The 20,229-nt window shown below is 41.3% G+C and overlaps 1 protein-coding gene and 1 long non-coding RNA gene across 3 annotated transcripts in view; one reads left to right on the top strand and one right to left on the bottom strand.

The window, feature by feature from the left end:
- Heca (hdc homolog, cell cycle regulator) overlaps window positions 1-14,561 on the bottom strand; it is a 48,999-nt gene extending 34,438 nt beyond the window's left edge. For both annotated transcript variants that reach the window (XM_021626780.2, XM_021626781.2), the window contains exon 1: window positions 14,041-14,561. In XM_021626780.2, the coding sequence (XP_021482455.1) occupies window positions 14,041-14,308 (268 nt within the window). In that variant the 5' untranslated portion in view covers window positions 14,309-14,561. The remainder of the gene's footprint in view (window positions 1-14,040) is intronic.
- Window positions 14,562-14,733: 172 nt separating this feature from the next.
- Window positions 14,734-20,229, top strand: part of LOC132652772 (uncharacterized) — a 39,173-nt gene continuing 33,677 nt past the window's right edge. Inside the window, exon 1 of the long non-coding RNA XR_009590337.1 lies at window positions 14,734-14,868. This is a non-coding gene — a long non-coding RNA (uncharacterized LOC132652772). The remainder of the gene's footprint in view (window positions 14,869-20,229) is intronic.

The following is a 20,229-nucleotide window of genomic DNA, read 5'->3' as shown; positions in this document are numbered from 1 at the left end:
AGACTATGACACATAAAGTTCTGTAACTAGGAACTGACTATTCAAAATATTCAGTACTCATACTAGTATAACAGCCAAACTTACTTAACTTCTAAGCTAAACCACATTAAAGATTCACTTAAACAGCATAAAGGCTTCCTGACCCTTACCTTTCACTTTACACAACAAAAAGGCAAGGAGATAAATCTATTCTAGTTAACAGAGCTGCTAAATTCAAAAGAAAAGGTCATAAACAAAGGCTTACTTGGAAACAAAGTCATGAAAAACCATTTTGTTGGTATGAAGAATATCAAATCAGAGAGCAGAAAAAGCACTGGCCACTGAGTCCACATTCAGCCTCTTTCAGGTGTATCCTATTGGGTTAACACACCAAGCCCAAAGATGATTTGAGTTTAAACCAATAAAATCATATCACAATATAGCTAATGTCCTTCCTCTACGCTATACCCGTATCCTAAAAAACAATATTATTTACTTATTTATTCTGCTGAGCTGAAATCTTCAAAATAATATACTTTCTACTACAGTAAATAAATGCTTTCTAGATATCACCCTAACAGTCATTACAGCAACCAGCAAGTAATAATCTGTTGTGACAAGAAAAGGATTGTACAATAAGAGGGCATGGCTAAGTTTTAGACCTACTTCAGTGAAAATAAAAATAAGAATCAGTCTTGACTACTGTCGTCCTGGCCTAGCACTTTACCACATATATGCACACTTAATGTGGCCTGCTATGATACAACCCTTTAAGAGTAGTTCATAAAATGTTTTAAGGAAAACTAGTAAGTGTCAACTTAAAAACTGGCACTGACTGTTTAACCTAGAAATGCCACTATAAGTAAACATTTTCTAACTCTTGGTGTAGCACAGATAATAGTTTTGTACAATGGCCATTCTCTAAGAGTCAAAATTATTCATTTCAAAACTGAAAGGGAAAAATGAAGTATCATGTATAAACAAAAAAAATCTAGAAATTAAATTGTATCATAAAGCCTTTAGCAGAAATTCTAGAAAGACTAACTCAAATAACCTGGTTTTCCATGAGACCAGGAAGGTTCTCTAGGGAAATCTACACAGTAAAAGCTCTCATATCCAAATCCGTAGAGAAACAAAAGCGCCCCCCCCCCCAAAAAAAAAAGCAACGCATGAATTTTGGAAGTTAGCATTCACTGTGAACTCCTTGGAAGAAGGCCAAGGTCTGTCCTGTATTCTTACAACAAATCTGAGTATGCATTCATCACTAGTTGGAAAGCAGCCACCCTCCTCCACAAACCAAGAAGCAAAACCCATGTAGAAAGCACTAACTCCCCCCCTCAATCATGGCACAACTGCTTTTTCAAACAGTTTTATGGTTTGTAGAGGGCTCATCACAAGCTATATCCTGTTACCCTCATTTTCTCTAGATGAAACTCGAACTTAGAGCCAGTAAAACAGCTTAAGAGGTAAAGGTGATTGGCACTCAATGATGCAAGCCTGACAAACTGAGTTTGATCCCAGCAACCCACATTGAGTGGAAGGGCAGAATCCACTTCACAAAGTTGTTCTTTGATCTCATGTGTTCTATGGCACAACGCACACCACACTATACCCCATCAGAAAAAATACACACACACACACACACACACGCACGCACATTCACACCACTTAAAAATTAGGCTTGGAAAGGTTCAGGAATCTTGCAAAATGGCAACACCAATGTACATCTCTAACCTGTGCCTCTCAATGTCACTCCTCAGCATAAGCAGTGAGTCTGGGAGCCTTTTCCAAATCACTGACATTTAATAAGGTATGTGCTTGCCTGGATTTGCATCATGCATAGTGTATGAATAAACTCTTGATTCAACTGAGCACACATTCTTATTTTATTAACATACACATGCCATTTCAGTTCAAGCGCCTGAATGAGAAAAACGAAACCTTTCTTCTGCCTCTGAATTTAAGTTTGTTACCATAACTAAGAATAGGCAATTTGGCCTTCAGAGGCCTCTGTTTGCAAGCTGGTTCATGAAAAGAGGGAACAGGAGCCTTTATCTACCAGGTGCAACATGCTACTTAGATGACAAAAACTGCAAAGATTCTGAGAGACCAGTGTTGACTGCTGAGCTCAGCTGTCCACTGGACTGTAGTGGCCAGGGATGAAGATAGTCACAGAGGAGGGCAGCAGGAACTACAGTCAGATTAGCAGACAAACCCAAAGTATTCAGAAGTCCATGAACATAAGAGCATTACTGTGTAGATGGTATTCAAAGGTCTCAAGCGTAATTAACTTTATGCTATGCACAAACTTCCAAAGATTCCCCTTGCTTTTTTGGATGCTTTGTCCCTATGTAACCTGTGTAATATATTCATACAAAACATTTCTAGCTAGTATAGACCAACTTAAAGATGATAAAAGATGCAAAAAAAAATCTGAATATACAAAGACTGTACAAATCAATAAAACACAAAAACTTGCACATAAAAGACAAAAGAACACTAACAGAAAAACTAAAAATGGCCAACATACTGACATGTTTATTCACTGTCAATCCTTCAAATGCAAATGATTTGTTTTTTTTTTCATTTATGTGACTGTCAAAGATATAAAGGTGCTCAAAATTCATGCCAGACAATATGAAGAAATATTTCACAGGGTAGGGCATAGCTTACTGATAGTATGTTTCCCTTGCAAGTGTGAGGAGGCACTGGGTTCAATCCCCAGCAAGATTGCTGACCAGAAGCTTTCCCATAACAGCCTTTACTTTACTGCTACTTTACCCTAAGCACTACCGGGTGAGAACACATGAATGGAGCTAGCTAAAAACCCTTTGGAAGAAGTCGTTGTGCTGCTCCATGTTAGATATGCACATTTCTTCTGTAACACTGAAGTACACTTCTAGTTCTCAAAGCCAGGCTCTCTCCATGACTTCTGGTATCACTGCTCTAGGCTTACCATATTTGTTCATTAACAACTGCTGCCAACTATCCCAGGCTCAGTCTCTAAGATTACAGACCACATCTGCTGACAATAAAAAAACATCTAGAACTTAATTCTGTACATTGCCCAGTTTCCATTTCTGTTCAGACAGTGTTAGTCATAACAAGTAGTAGTAAGTTTTGATATAATAGAATGCTATGAAATATCATGTTGAAATGATTTTCACACTCAGAAATGCTAAGTAATGCCAAAAAGAGTTTGTGATTCCATCTCAACACCAGAAAAACTCTCCTGACATGTTTTCTTTATAACTCGAATAGATATGATCTAAAGTATAAATAACCAAACCTACATTTAGCCCTAGGGGAAACTATACATTAAAGGATGACCTCTTTAATTTACAAAAGTAATCTGATGTTCTTTTAACTTTTGCCAGAATGCATCCTCTTGATAGTTTTATACAGGCTTATACCTTAAGGCATTCTGTACCAAGTGAACTGCCGATAAATTAAATAAACAGAAATTCTGAATTATAACATGTGGGTTAGCTTTTGCTCTAATTGCTCTGGGGGTGATATAATTTGAGTATTAATATATTTTAAGAGTTCAAAATATGCCATTATGGTCAGATAACTTTCTTTACAGAAGTATTTTGAGTTGAGAGCTTTCAGTTTTAGAAACCTCTTATCTGCTTAAAAGCAGAGCAATCCCCTCTTCCTACCAAGAGAACTCAATTACCCAAAATCTCCTTACTGAGACCGACCCTTACTACCAGAAGTGAGAAGTCTCCATACCACACAAAACAGACCATCACAAATCTTTGTTATCTTCCATATAAGAGTTCATTTATCATTCTACAAAGCTGACTTTCCCCAGAGGTGCCCCTTCACCACTTATTCCTAACTATTAACTTGGTAAAGCCTCAAACTGTTAAAATATACAATTACTTGACGAGCTTATCACTGACTTATGGTTACACACTTCTGCAGCTGTCCCTAGTTAAAAGGTTTGCTAGATGGGCAGTTCACTGGCTACCAAACAACCAAACTGACTACTCAGCCCTTCAACCACATCAAGCTGACAGCAATCAAGGCTCAAGGCCTTTCTCACTTCCTTCTACTTGGAACATCTTTAAGGGTATGGATTCTGGTGTTCCCAGGTATAATTTAAGATTATACTTCCTGTCTTAGACTATAATAAGTACATAATAAATGTCTAGTGAATGGATGAATGCATAAATGAGCACACGAATGGAATGAACTCTGGTTGTTGCTTAAATAGCTCAATCTTCAACACCACAAGCTCCTTTTACCTCTCCATCTTTACCTCCAGTCCCTATAGTTAAATCAATACTGCACATGCTCCTGCCCTTTATTTCACAGCTGCTGCTGTAGTGCATACCACGATACACTCGTGTTTATTTTTGTATAACAAAGATATCTGTTTTACACCTTGTTTTATTTTACTTTTTCTAAGTCATCTGATTTGCTTCCAGTTTTAAAACCTAGGTCTCCCCTAAAATTTCCTCTCTGTTGAAATTTAAGTCCCAATGTACTAGCATTAAGAAGGCAGCTAGTGCTCAGAAGGTGATCAATCATATAGATAGGATTAATGTCCTTAGGAAAAAAAAATGCCTTGGATGAAGTGCATCCTTCTCATCTTTTCTGCCCTTTGAAGATACTATGAAAAAAATAACATAATCCAGAGCTGGCCCTGAGTAGACACCAAATCTGTCTATCTCCTGATCTTTTATTTTCCAACTTTCAGAACTGTGAAAAATATATTTCTATTTTCCTAGTCTATGGCATTTTGATATTGTTAGTTAGGTCCAAAGAGACCTTGTCCCCCACACCCTACACCCAGGTGGTGCTGATGATGATGTCCTAAAGAGAAGGACTCTGGCAGGCAACAAAAGCCTACAGAGGGGTTTCTGTTTTCCAGGAACTGCCTTTCATCTGTCCCCATCCCCAAAAGGTCAACTACCTTGGGCAAAGGCATTTAGTCCTGTCAATCACAACAGCTATATCAGCTCAAAGACTCACCCTGTTGATTATCATATAAAATCTACTTGCTTTTGTGCCATTTTGCACCCCCCAAGCCCTGAGATAGCCCTGGTAGTTTGATTCCCAATAAACCTTCCCCCCTACGTCTCCACCCCCTGTATCCAGGAGTGGTCTAGTTCAGTTGTTTCACTACACCTTTCCTTACAGATATAGCAACAGAAATTGACTTAAATAGAAGTAACTGGATAAATTATATATGTGTGGATAGAAGCCACATAGGAGAATTATAGTCTCCAAGGTATAGAAACATGATGATATATTATATTATCTTTTAAAATGACAATGCCTATATGCCTAATGCGCTACTAAAATGTGCATGAAACTTATAAAAAAATAAGATTATAAAATATGTGAATATATGACCTTCATTTTTGTAAAGCCTGCATGTGTACTTTTGTCTATACGGGATACTTAAACTTCCTCGTCACTTTTCTTAGGAGGGCCCCATCTTCAAACGCCCAGCTTTCCTCCTTGCATGCTTTGTTCCCACCCTTTTTTTTTTGTAACTTTGTTGTAGGTATTACAGTATTACATATACCCTCCTTTGACTCTATCTTTCCCCTTCTATTGGTTCCTGCCCCTCTATCAGCATACATGGTCAGATCTTCCCACCAGCTTTCATAATAAACCTTTTATACTGAGCTACCTGCAATGGTTAATACTGTCAACTTGACAGGATCTAGAATCACCTAAGTCATAAAACTCTTAAGTTTCCAGATTGGGTTTATCAAAGTAGTAAAACCACTCTAAATACTGGCAGTGCCATTTCCATGAGAGGGAGCCTAGACCTAAAGTGAGCTAGCACCAGCATTTATCTCGCTCCAATTCCAGAAGTCAGAAGCAATGCGACAGCTGCCTCAGGATTGAATATGCCTAAAGAACTCAACATCTTACTCCACAGATACTCTCTCAGCCATATTAACTGCTGTTCTATTCACAATATCTAAGAAATGCAAACAACCTAAATGTCCTCATCAACAAATAAATAATGAAAACCTAGTACATATATGCTATGGAATACTATTCAGCTGTAAGGAAAAATTAAATCATGAACTCTCCAGGTAAGTAGATAAAACTAAAAAAGATTATAGTAAATTAGGTAATCCAGACCCAGGAAGACAAACATCACATATTTTCTTTCATCAGAGGCTCCTAACTCCAAATTTTCAGATGTGAGTATATATACAGAAACTAAGAAAGTAAAAAGGGATCATTGCCAGGGTAGGGTGGTGGGAGAGCAATAGAGAGGGAAGAGCAGGACAAGTGATCTGATAGAAAAGAGGAGGAGGCAATAAAAACAGAAGATAGTAAAACAACAGTAGAGATATCTGAAATTTTCATAAAAATACCATACTATTAACTATCTACCTAAAGAAATTATAATACACAGAAGCCCTTTGGGCTGATAATGCTCGCTCCAAGAACTAAAGACCTCAACAAAAACCTCAACACATGAAAAGCTCTCTTTTTAGTTGTTGGTCCAGAAGTGTCCAACAGACTCCCCAAACATTATTGCTATTGTCATTAGTAAGTCCTAAAGGTAAATGGTTAGGTCCCTAATACTGAAGACACCATGCACTTCAGACACAGGGTCCAGAAGTTCTTGAGCTGGAACTGATCCGATGCCTCCTCCCTGAGGACAAGCTTTCATAGTACCAGGAGTCACCATGCATGCTTCCAAAAGAGTGAAGCAATCAACCGTCCTGCCCAGCTATAACACCTATGAACCACATCAACAACCAATATGGCATGATAACCCTAAGGGTACAGTAGTGGCACTTAACCTTGGCAGTAATCAACAGCTCTCTAAATGGACTCAAGACTTGCTCAACAAGAGTAAATTCATGCTTGGTACTGGAAACCTAGCCAACTACTCAGTGATAGTGAAGTAATGGATCCTGAATAAGAACCTACAACCATCACTTTATTTAACCAGCATAACCTCTGACCACATTCTAAGTATTTGTCCTTATACCCACAGGTAAGTGTAGTGTTAACTCTTCATCAAGGAAACTTTTCTTTGTAATAGACAGAGAAACCATTACAGAAGATCACAATCAATCAAAATAGAATTGTGGCACCCAGTCCCAACAGATAAATCAACAAAACAAATCCTACACCTAAGGCTCAGGGACCCTTGCAGAAGAGGGGTCAGAAAGACTATGAGCTAAAGGATCAGAAAGTATGCTGTGAGATTGTGTCTCCTAGTAATGACAGAAACTATATCCAGACAGTCTCACAACCTGAGCTGAGTAATGACAAGAGATATGACAAAGTGGATGGGAGCTGGGGGACACAAGGCAGGAGAGCACAAGCCCTCAACCCTAAAGAACTAAGGAATGTTTAAAGTGGGAGAAATAGTCTTTCCCAGGGAAGAGCACACCAGCTGATTATCCAATTGCAAATAGTGAGTCCTAAAAACATATGCCTAAGTAACATTATATTGACTGAATGAATTATATTTGACTGAATGAATTATATTTAGGAATATATATGTATTATATAACATTTATACATGCAACAATTAAAGAGGTCATGAAATTGAAAGAGAGCAAGGAAGGGTATATGAGAGGGTTTGTACCAAGCAAAGGGGAAAGGAGAAATAATGTAATATAGTATAATCGCAATGTAAGAAATTAAAAAGGGAGAGTAGGCAAAGGATCAGCGCTTCCTAACTTAAATAAGGCCATCTATATCTATACAACTATCACTGACTCCTACTTGTTGACTTTGACCATTTATAAAATGAATCCTCAGCAAGTTTTTGCTCAAAGAAAAGTAAAAAATCTCTGGCAATATGGCCTTGAAATGTAGTTACTGAATCTTCAGTTTCAGCCAGGCAAAGGCGTCAAAAACTCCCTTTGACCAAAAAGAAAAACAGTGTGTGTGTGTGTGTGTGTGTGTATGCATATATGTATAAATGTATTTATATTATGCCCTATTTATTATATATTATAGTTGCTATTTTTATTACTTAGTTACTATTTCCATTTATTACATTGTTAGAATTTAGAAGCTACACATTGGACAATATCATAAAATAGATCTGTTACTAAGCTACAAGTGAATAGAACCTGGTGGCTTTGCTACTACTTTGTAGAATAGCACAAAACTATGCTGCATAGGTTAATATGGTAATTATAGTCTGGATAAATTTGGCTTTAAGAATAAAATTAGAAACAGTAAAATCTACAGACTATGTACACAAAAGCTCATTTTGCTTGTAAGAATCCATAAGGATTACAACTTAATAATTTTCCTTGGGAGAACTAAAGAAAACAGAATAATTGTACCTGACCAATAATGTTCTGTACTTAATGACCTTTATCAATTATTCATTAATAGTTCTTATTCCTGTAACACATTTTTTATGAATTAAACATTTCATGCAATCCAAACATTTTTCTTTACAAATAAATTTAAAAAAAAAAAAAGAAGTGTGGTGGGGCCTGGAGAGATGACTCAGCTGCTCTTCCATAGGACCCAGATTAGATTCCCAGCACCCAGATGGCAACTCACAAATGTCCATAACTCCAGTTTCAGAGGATCCAGTGATTTCTTCTGGCTTCTGCAGGTATCAGGCATGTAAATGGCACAAAAACAAACATGCAAACAAAACATCTGGGGTTGAGTGACCCTTTCACAGAGGTTGAATATCAGATATAATGCAACATCAGACATTTATATTATGATTTATAACAGTAGCAAAATTACAATATGGTTGGGGGTCACAACAAGAGGTACTGTATTAAAAGGTCACAGCATTAGGAAAAGTGAGAACCATTGTTTTAAATAAATCTCTTCAAAATGTATGGAAAGTAGTCACCAAAATCTCAGGACAGACTCCCGCCGCCACCACCTTTTTAACACATTCTTTCAAATTAAAACAAAACAAAACAAAACAAAAACCATATCCTTTCAGTTACCTTTAAGTTCTTTAACCAAATTAATTAAAGTTCAACACAGCTAAAAGCTTGAAGAAACTCATAAGAAGTCTAAGCTACATAATAAATAACAGTTTTGTCTCCTGGTTTTTGGTTTGGTTTATGGTTTGGGGGCAGACTCCTGTGCAGTTCAGGCTGGCCTGAATTTCTCCATGTTCCCTTGTGTTAGGAGTACTGACATGTACCATCTTATCATCTATCTTCAGTTCTCTGAGGAATGTTTTTTTAATTCTTTATTAATTACACTTTATTCACTTTGTATTCCCCCTGTGGTTCCCTCCCTCCTCTGGTCCCAATCCCTCCCTTCCTTCCCCCTCTGCACACATGGCCCTCCCCAAGTCCACTGATAGGGGAGGTCTTCTTTTCCTTCCTTCTGATCCTAGTCAACTCAATCCTAGGTCTCATCAGGAGTGGCTGCACTGTCTTCCTCTGTGGCCTGGTAAGGCTGCTCCCCTCTCAGGGGGAGGAGATCAAAGAGCAGGTCAATCAGCTCATGTCAGAGACAGTCCCTGTTCCTATTACGATGGAACCCACTTGGACACTGAACTGCCATGGGCTATATCTGTTCAGGGGTCTTAGGTTATCTCCATGCATGGTCCTTGATTGGAGTATCAGTCTCAGGAAAGACCCCTGTGCTCAGACTTTTTGGTTCTGTTGCTCTCCTTGTGGAGTTCCTGTCCTCTGAGGAATATTTTATATTCTTACACTTAAAAGAAATTTGACACTGAAAGTGTAATTTCTATAATTTAATCACAAATCCTGTAACAAGAAAAGAACATTCTGATGTAGAAAGCAGTATTTGCACCAATCCCCACTGCAAAGATTCAAAAGACAAAGTCCAGCTGGCAGTGGTGGTGCACAGCTTTAATCTCAGCACTGGGGAGACAGAGGCAGGCATATCTCTGGCCTACAGTGCTAGTATCAGAAGAGCCAAGGCTACACAATGTATGGAAACCTTGTCTCAAATCTGCTCCCCCTCCCCCGAAAAAAAAAAAAAAAAAAAACACAAAGTCCAGCCAGATGCTTAAGCACTTAGAAGTAACAAAATCACAACTGAAAAAGCCTGAGCCAAAAAGGAAGGAAGGAAGGAAAGGAGGGAGAAAAGGCAAAAGGGAGGGAGGAAAGGAGGGAGGGAAACAGGCAAAAACTTTGTTCTAACTCAGTTTCACATAGGCAATTTATAAATTATGAATAAAGTAAATGTCTAAAAGGAACAACCCATTTAAAGTATACTATAAACCTGGTTATAAAGTGTTTCTTACTGATCAAAAATAGAATGAAAATACAAATCCTATTCATAGACGACACTCAGGTGTCAACTAATACATGATTTAGAACACTATCTTCTCATCAAATTAGTGTTATATAGTGGTTATCCCTCGGTCTGGCCACAAAGCCTATTCAGCGGTTTCTAGACGTTGATTTACCCCACACTAGCTTTGTGTGATCGCACTGGGAGTCTAAAGCAAGAAGGTGGTAACTGCCAAGAGAACAAGAGTTCCTCGCCACCTAAGCTTTCCAGCAGAGAGACCACTCCAAGGTCTACCACCTTCTAGGGGAGCAATGTAAGTCCAAATGAGCATCAATGAGTGTCAGTGTGCATGTGTGTGTGTTTGTGTGGGTGTGGAGCTGCCCGCACATCTCTTGCATCAAGATTTAACTAACACTGAAAAGCCTTCCTATCTCTGGCATGTCTACAACACAGGTCAACTCTCCCCTCTACCCAACACTGCCTCCTTCCTTCTCCCACTAATGCAGAGCACTCCACAATAAACAACCTACCCATTAATCTCTTTCAAGAAATTATTTTCCAGGATCTAACACAAATTACTAACGCTATAAACTCCTTTGGAACTGTTCTGATATATTCTCTTTAATATATAATAGCTATCTTGCTTCATATTTAGGTAGATACTTTAATCTCATTTTACACGTGCAGAAACTAGGCTCAGAGAAATTAAATAACTTACTGTAAGAAATTTGAGGAACTAATTTAAAATGGGTCCTAAAATGCAAGGCAAGCACTAACTACATCTATACAGACTTAAGGCAGAATTAGCTCAAAGGCAGTGCTGGGAATGAATTGTGGTGAACCTTGCTCAGCCACAAAACAGGAATTTATGAAAGTATGTGCAATTCAGGCCCACTGAAAACTAGATATACCATAATCAAGGTTTCAAATATTTTTAGAGCTGAACAAAAAGACAGAGGCCTAATATAGCCAGAATTTCAGAATGAAACCCGTTGTAGTCTATTGCCTAATTACCACATTCTAAAAATAATGAACGACAAATCTTGTCCACCTACAAGCATAATGTTCCAGTATAAGCACACAGATGTTTACTATGTAGGAAGATGATGGCTCTTCCTCACATTTGCTTGTGTCCTCAAATCCTTGCAGAAAGCTTCATGAATTAGTGTCTGAAAATTAAAAATAGCACCCAGTTCAATTGCCTCAACTCCAAGCACACTATGGTTCCCCAAGTTTTCCCTGGCTAGCAATCTTCTTTACAGAGCAAGGAGTTATTTATAGTCACAGTGAACAACTAAGAGCTAAGATTACCCTGCTTTGGCCCAGTCCTACCCGACATAAAACCACTCTATAAACCTGAAACAACTACTTTTAACTAGTCATTAAGTTCACATGCAAATACAGACCTGATCAGAACAAAGCCTTTAAAACTTTAATAGACATGAAACATGTTCAAGGACAGCCTGAGAGCTCTATAGCTAAGACGTCTCGGCAACAACAAAAGACTGGAAAAACTTAGTGATTTTTTAAAACCGTATTATCTAGTATCACAAGCAAAACTTGAAATATACTTAGAAATCCTAAAACAGTCTAACTAATGTAGTTTTAAAATTTAAAAATAATTGAGTCTTGAGCCAGTAAGAAGGCTCAGTGGGAAAGAGCCCTTACCACCAAGCCTTACAACCTGAGTTCGATACCCAAAATCCACTTCCTAGGAGAGAACTTCTGTTTTCTGACCTCGAAAAGTATGCTATTTGCACACACACACACACAAAAAGTTAAAAAAAAAAAAAAGTGAACCACTGCTGTCATGACTATTGCCCCTGCCTATAAAAATTCACCCAGTATCCCCTCTCCTCCACCTCTCCCACACCTACTATATGGGTGTATGTGTGTGTGTGTGTGTGTGTATGTGTGTAATTTACAACTTCCTTATTTGATTTGTATAAGCCTCAGGACCCATGTTAACACTGTCTTCAGAAAGGCAGAGGTGATTCTTCTAGTTAAGGTTAACTGTTCACCAAGGTGACACCAACAATGGGCTCCATAAAACTCAGCTCACTGCTCCTCATTTTGAAGCTTCTGAGATTCTGGTTATGGCAGCATAGGGGCCCACTGCTTCTTTTTCTACATCTAATAAAATAAAGTCCAAATCAGAAACATATAGCTTTACACAGGTATATACAGTATTGTTAAATCTACCAGTTTACTACTTCAAAAGAATAACAGAGACATCACAGGTGGCTTAATGCTTCCTGCCACAGAAAAACTTCCTCAATCACTTGAACCAAGGAAGCCCTAATGCATAACCAGCTTAATCCCTATCTAATACACAGAACTATTAACACTACAAATTAAAAAGTTGCTCGTTTAATACACTAATTTTAATATTTAATAAACATTCAATAATTTAACACTTAAACATTGTAAATCAATAACTAATAGCTATTATTCATCAATCATCCATTAATTGCAATGAGTTTTTATTGACCTCTCCATAATGTGTCTTAAAATGCAAGAACCGGGAAAGTGATGGTAAAAGGTCACTCTGCCCCTCCCTCGAAGTACAGGACTCTTCTAAAGGACCAGTGCAGCTCCCACTCCCCCATCAAGCTTCTCCATGAGGAAACTGAGGTTCAGTTCTCCAGATATCAAAACTCTAACTGGCTAAAAGGCAGAGTTGATACTATCCAGAGTCTAAGTATCTTCTTTGCCCATATCAAAGGGAAGGTTAGAGCTAGAAAAGCAAAGAAAATGCACAGGTTAGCCAAGATTATCACCAAACACGCACAAACGTGGAAGTCCTCGCCTGGTAATAAATAAATAAATCTTCCTATTTCAAAACTGCAGGGGCGAAGCAGTGGGGCCTCTATCCAACAGCCTGTAGGGAGTTCTCCTAGGGAGTCTCTCTTAAGTATTGTATCATTTTTTATGGGTAACCGTCTACCTAGAGAATGGCCTCAGGGAAAAAAAAAATGAAAATTGTGTTAAAAAGCAAATATAACTATTCTCATCCACTTACATTAAAATATACATTCTTTTCTCTGGAAAACTGCCTGACAAGAAAAAGTTTAAAAACTGTTCAAATAAATGTCAAGAATCGGGCCACGAAAATCGTCTCCACAGTAAGAAGAAAAGAATCCCGTCACATGTTAGTTATCACCTACATGCCTCCCTCTAAAGGATCGTTCAGTTGCTCATAAGATTATCAGGCTTCTTTCAAAACACAAACGTGAAACAATTGTACAGGAGGTTGAAAAAAAGTCCAGGCTGGGAACGGAAGTCAAGTTCAGATTCTCTTCCTTCCTCAAGCAAGACCGAGAATTAAAGAACACTCCCCACAACACACACAGACCCAGACTCGCGCGCACACGCCCGCACACACACACAGACACACGCGCGCGCGCGCGCACACGCACACCCCTCGCAATCCCTGACCTCTCCACCTGTAGCAATCAGGGCAGCAGGCCCAAGTCTGCTGGGAATTCGGGCTTTTCTTCACTAGGGGCAAAGGTGGGTGGGTCAAGGGTGAGCAGAGAAGTTTGCAACCCGTTCGTTCCAACTTGAGCACCTTTTTTTTCCTGCTGCTTGGCTCGTTCCCACCAGCCTGGGACACTTCAGACTCGGGCAGCGCGGGCGTCCCCGGGAGCGGGCACCCACGGGGACGCCCGGCTGGGCCCGCGGCCCGCCCCACGCCGCTCCGCGTGGGCGCCGCGAAGGGGAAGCCGCGGCGGGGCGGAGGGGCGGGGCGAGCACTTCCTGACTCGCATTGTCCACGCGCCGCCCGCGCCGCCGGGGCCCCGCCGCCGCGCCCGCCCGTCGGGGAGGAAGTTGGCGCTCGCCCCGCCGCTGGCGTCTTACCGTTCCTGGCGTCTCCCGCGGCGGCGGCCCCCGCGGCCGCGGCGGCGTTGGCGGCGCCCGCGCCCGCCGCGCCCGGGCCCGCCGCGCCCGCGCCCGCCGCGCCCGGCGACACCGCCCCGCAGCCCGCCGCCGCCGCCAGGGCCCCTCCGGCCGCCGCGCCGGCCGCGCCCGCCGCCGCCAAGGCCCCGGCTCCATTTTCCTGCTCGTCGCCGCTGCTGTTGGCGCGCTTGTTTTTGCGGCCGCCTTTGCTGCTCTTGGGGTTGGGCATCTCCCCGGCCCGCTGCGGCGCCCGGCGCCCACCACGGCGGCTCCCCGCGGCGCCGGGGCGGCCCGGGGAGCGCGGGCCGGCCGCGGGGCTCAGGCGCCCGCCCCGCCGCGCGACCCGCGCCGCGCCATCCCGGCCGCCGCGCCGCGCCCTCCCGGCCGAGGCCCGCGCGCGGACGCGCGGCCACCCGAGGCTCGCAGCCGCGCGGGCGCCACGGGCCCGCGAGCGGAGCGACACGCTCGGGAAGCTGAGGGAAAAGGCGGGTCTCGGGCTTGTTTTGATTCGGCTGCGCTGACACGCTCGGGGCCCGCCCCCGCCCGTGACGACACTGGGGCTTGCGCCTGGTCCCGCCCACCAGGTGACCTCACGCCGGGCGGCCCGCCCCCGTGACGTCACGCTCCGCGCGCAGCACACTGCCCCAGTGACGTCATCCGGGCGCCCTCGGGTCGGGGTGGGGGTCTCCCGGGTCGCCGGAGTGGCCGACAGCCTCGTCTGAGAGCCAGGCAGTGTCAAGTGAAGTTCCCTGACCTTCTCGCCTTACGGGAACGTGGAAGGATAAGCAGGTGACCAGAACAGGGAAGGAAAAGGAAAGGTTTCCGAATACTAATCCCTTCAGTGGCTCCGCCGCTCAGTAATGGTACAGAAATAGGAGTTCCTGGACAGTGCAGATGCTCCCCTGCGTGGGACTTGTTCAGGCTTGTGGTGGAGAGCTCATTTAACCCAGACCTACCACCCAGAGACCCAGGTGTTCTGTCAGAAGCAGAACAAGCCTGGAGGAGCCAGGCCGCACAAGGACTGAGTTGTCTGGGGAGAAGGGCCCCTGTGTGGAAGACGTTAGAGGTGAAGATGTGAAGGGACCTCCATGCTCTGCAGTGGATGGCCAAAACAAAAGGAGCTCAGTGCAATCTTCGCAGGTTCTTTGTCTCATAATGATTTGTCAGGGCCTTGTTTTTTAACCTTACGAGTCCTTCCGGTTTTCTGTTTTTATGGAGTTCCTCACTGTATGAGTGTGTGTGTCTATGTGTTACTCATGCTCTTTGGCTCTTTTCCTTCTGATTGTTTTGTCCTATTCTGGTTTGTTTTCTTATTTATTTTATTTTTGTTTAAATGCATATGTTTTCTAAGGAGAGACAGAAAGGGTTAATTTGGCTGGGGAGGAAGATGGTGAGGTTCTTGGAGAAGCTGGGGAGGCAAACTATATCAGAATATATTGTGTGAAAAAATCTATTTTCAAGACAAGAAAATTAGAAAGAAAAAGATGTGAAGGCACGGGACTCCCGGGAAGAGGCTGATGGGGTCTCCTCTCTTCTGCCCTTTTTGCAGAACAGCTCCTTTCCACCCTGCAGAGTGATCCCATGGAGTCACCTTCTCAGAAAAGCTCTCAGAGGATCGCAGTTTTGGTTGTTTTTTTTTTTTTTTTCTCTTGTCTACTTCTGATTATGGTGGTAATGTGTATGCTTAAGTATTTCTCATCCATCTCCCTCACATAAAACCACCATATTTGTGTCTTGGGGGCTGTAAGAAGAAACTGACATGAACTTGGTGAATGTATAAATAGGGTTTTTGATCCCTGATTACAGAGAAAGACTGTTTTAACTCGGTTTTACAGTGTCCTCTTCCTATAGTGTGATCTTTAATTACCTCAACAGTTGAGGTACTGTTGCTGTGCTGAGAAGATTAAAGAGACAGCCAAGCAGTGCTCAGAGAAGAGCCATCTGCATGATTTCCTAGCCAGAATTCTGGTGGGCAGAGCCTGGAGCAACAGGGATAGCACTGTATACCTTAGAGCAGTTGCTAGTTGGACTTTTTTAGTGGGAAAATTATGGGCCTTTTTAATATTCAATACATTATATGTTAAAGGAAAGTAATCCTTTGGAAGGCCTAACTGATAGCTAAGATGGATGGGAAGGAGGGAGAGAGGGAGGGGGAAAGGAGAAGCAAGGAGGGAATGTGTGTGTCATGTCTTTCTTTATTCCTCTCCACCTTATTTTTGAGACAGTGTCTCTTATTAAACCTGGAGCTCACCAACAGTTTGGCTAACCAGCCAGAGAGCTCCAGGCATTCGCTTGTCTCTGCCTTCCCAGCTCTGGGACTGTAGATACGTATCCCTGTGCCCAGTTTTACATGGGTGTGAGAGAGAAATTCAAATTCTCAAGCTGGTATAAGTGCTTTACCAATTCAGATATCTCCCCAGCTAAAGAATAGATATTTTGTGCTTATGTTTTCATGTCAGGCATTCACACACATACACACACACACACCCTTAAATATCAGTAGGGCAGGGCAGAGTTAGAGTGTTTCTAACTCTGTAGTCTAATATAAAATCTTCTCCACAGTCATGTTTAGTTTTTAAAATGTATGAAATACAAATTTAAAAATTGTGTGAAATACACATAAAGGACTCCTCTGCCTATATTTTTTTCTGAGCTTTAATATGTCCACTAAGCCATTACCAATCTTCTCTGATAACCCCAAGTTAGACTTGTCTCCATGGACTACCTGTATCATCTTTACCTGAAAGGCTTATACTCTCACTATGAAATTGTTTACTCGCTTCTCTCTGATTTGGACCTCCCTATAATGGCCGCAGTTGTTTCTGTCTTACTATATATACTGTGGTAGGCACAGTGTATTGTACAGTAGGATGTAAGTACAGTACAAGAAAAAAATAAATGAAGGAAAGGAGAGATATTTGGAGGTAGACACAGCAAAATTTGAGTAGCCACTTGAAATTGGGAGATTACGGAGTACAGTCAAGACATTCTGAAAACTGAAAGAAATTGTGATAGTGATTAATTAAATTGAGGTATCAGCAGGAGGACAGTGGGAGATAATATGAAGATAATAAATAAATGTGGTCCTTATGTCTCGTGAGAGGCAGTTAGAGTTCAAGATATTTGGATATTGCTTTTGGCCTGTTTTTAGTTTTGTTTTAAATTGATGAAGATGAAGTTTTAGTGTGAAGTAAAAGAAAATTGAGATAATTATTATCTTGAATAAGCACTCTGCTGTCATGCCATGTTGATCAGAGTTAGCACCCACATATCCTGTAGATAGGCATCTCCACCAGCTGCCTGCCACCTCTACATAACCAAGGCTTAAGAATTGGATACCTTCCCACAGAAATATAGCTGGCTCAAAGCACACAGACATCTAGACAGTTGCAATTCTAGTTAATTCTGTGAGCCACCTTCTTTTCATTCAAACTGCAACAAGATGTAAAGGAGGAAGGAGAAACTGGGCCATTTTTCAACCTTCATATCTAATTTTAGTCCCAGTCAAATTTGACACAGAGGGTCTAGTTCCGGTTTTATTGGTACAAAGGCAAGACACAAATCAAGATGTTATAAATAAAATTCAAGTGATATTAAAGGACCCTCTTCCTGCATTTTATACTCTATGGAATTTCAGCAGAATCCTGACATCCTAACCTTTTCCCATTTCCCACCACGTCTGGGAGTGGAGGTTGCATACAGATAAGAGAGAAAACGAGGCAAATTCCCCCTCCTTAGATACTTCCAGAAAAAGAAACTAAGACTGAAAGCTACAGAGCTTGCTGTGCCGTATACGTCTCACATGACATTTTAATCTTCAACTTCTCTGATCAACTTGTGCTCAGAAAATGCTTCAAAAATTATAATTCTATTCCACTCAGTTTTCTTTCCCCATGAATATCATGGGCCCTATCATATAGTTCTCTGAAGATGCTCCCCCCCCCCCTTAAACAGCACTATATCAAAGCCTTTGAAGATAAGCAAGTTATCCTTTGAGAAAAAGAATGAACATATCCTCAAAACTAAGTTGGGATAAAAGGTCATTGTTTCCATGTTGTAACTTTGTTGGTTTGACCTTTAGTGCCTATCTTTTGAGCTTTTGATGTTAGCCAAAATTGGTCTAGGGTTAGACCATAGAAGAGTATGTTAACTTTACTTATAAATAGAACAAGAAATAGAGTATTTAAAGAAAAAAAACCTTGCTCCAAAATATTGTAGAGGGACTCAAAGAATTCTAGAGATCATATGGTAATTTACTCAGAAGTCAAGGTGCTATATTGATCTGCTAAGTCACTTCAAATGAACATGCCTTAAGTACTGTATATTATTTATGTGATCAGTGTCTTCTGGAAAAAAGCATCCTGTATGCCTGATGTGTTCTAAACTCTGGGTAATTTTTGTTAGCACGGTGTCAAGCCATAGGATTCTTATCCATATGCATAGAAAATGTGAACAGAACAGAAAATATGTGTTCTATATGTAGTGTTTCACATGCAGAAATTTTTGTGAAATGTAAGTATTGTAAAGTCCAGGTTTACCTACAGATACAAATATGCACGTGTGTGAATATATACATTTAAAACCGAAGGGAAACAAACAAAAAAGCACCAACCTGCTGGCTTCCTGTGCTTTTAATTACTTACTTGACTCATCAGTTTTAGAGGCCCTACAGCTAGCTAGTAGATTCCTATTAGCTTTGCTATTCATAATTCCTCTACTATTGGTCACTATGATAATGTTGCTCCAACAGTTTTAAAAAATCTGGAGGCTGCTTTTTCTCTCAAAGCAGTTGAAGTCACTAAACCATAGCTCTCACTTGGGCCTATGCCGTGACTATGAATGTATCAGCTTTTCAAAAGCTTAAATGTTGGCTGTCTACTTTTAAAGTGTCAATGAAAACTACTTTAAAAGTGTCAATGAAATGAAGATTTTTGTCACCTACATTTCATATGAAGATCTGTGTTTGGTCAGATTAATTAAACCACTGCTTTCTACTGTTACATTCTGTGCATGGTTTAACCTTAGTACTTTAGTTCTTTCTTTGGCAAAGCATTGTTGGCCTTCTCTGAACACTGTTCTGAGTACATTATCTATTGATGCCAAAGAAAGGGTGTCATGGCTCACTGTCCGAGAACAAATGTGTTATCTCAGTTTCTGGGAATCAGTCACCTAGGCATGGCTTAGATAGACCCTCTAAACTCCAGGTCTCTCCACAGGCTATCCTGATGTCAGCTGGGTAAAAATCACTCTCTACTGATTCCAGAGACAGTGGATTCAACCCCTCAAGAGGTTCTGGTCAAGGATTCCCTCAAATCTTGCACCTGAACCGCAGTGCATAAGCAAGAGAGTAGGTGAGGACAAATCAGCCAAAAGTCAGCCTTTATATAAAATCCTTGATTTTGTTTGCTTGGTTGGTTTTTCTGAGACAGGGTTTCCCTGTGTAGCCTTGGCTGTCCTGGAACTCACTTTATAGACCAGACTGGCCTCAAACTCAGAGCTCTGCCTGCTTCTGCCTCCCCAGCACTGGGTTTAACGGTGTGTACCACCGCCGCCCCACTCCTTTATTTTACTTGTAAATTATACTTATTGCAGAACACTGTATGCATAGTACAGCACAGGTGTGGATATCAGAGGACAACTTGCGGGAGTCAGTTGTCTTCTTCCACTATGAGTCCTGGGGATTGACCAAACTTGGGTCTGCAGGCTTGGCGACAAGCACCTTTACCTGCTAAGCTAGCTCACTGGCCCAGAAGTCTTATGTAACCCAATGTTGGAGTAGCATCCATTGTTTTTTCAAAGCAAGTGACTAGGTTATCCCAATTTCAAATGTACATTATAGAAGGACATGAGTACTAGGGAATGTAGACCATTAATCCTCATCCTTAGAGTCTGTCTACCATAAATATGATAGTATATTATCCATAATCTAAATTGTACTTCTTAAGATTCAGGTCTTAACCATTCAGGCCTTTACAGCCATTGAAGCAGGACAGTCTCCCCAAGCATGGGAGCTAAAATGTTATGCTCAGGATGCGAGGCTAAGAACTGCACTCAGGGTCAGCCGCTTTCGACCCAGAGAAGAGCATGTCTGATTGCATGCGGGTTGATGCCCCAGGTCCCGCCTCTAAGAAAAAGGTATCCGACGGGTCT

The sequence above is a fragment of the Meriones unguiculatus genome, chromosome 3 (genome assembly GCF_030254825.1).
Source record: "Meriones unguiculatus strain TT.TT164.6M chromosome 3, Bangor_MerUng_6.1, whole genome shotgun sequence".
Taxonomy (NCBI): domain Eukaryota; kingdom Metazoa; phylum Chordata; class Mammalia; order Rodentia; family Muridae; genus Meriones; species Meriones unguiculatus.
The sequence above is the reverse complement of the archived record's forward strand: the minus strand, read 5'-3'. Positions and strand labels throughout refer to the sequence as shown.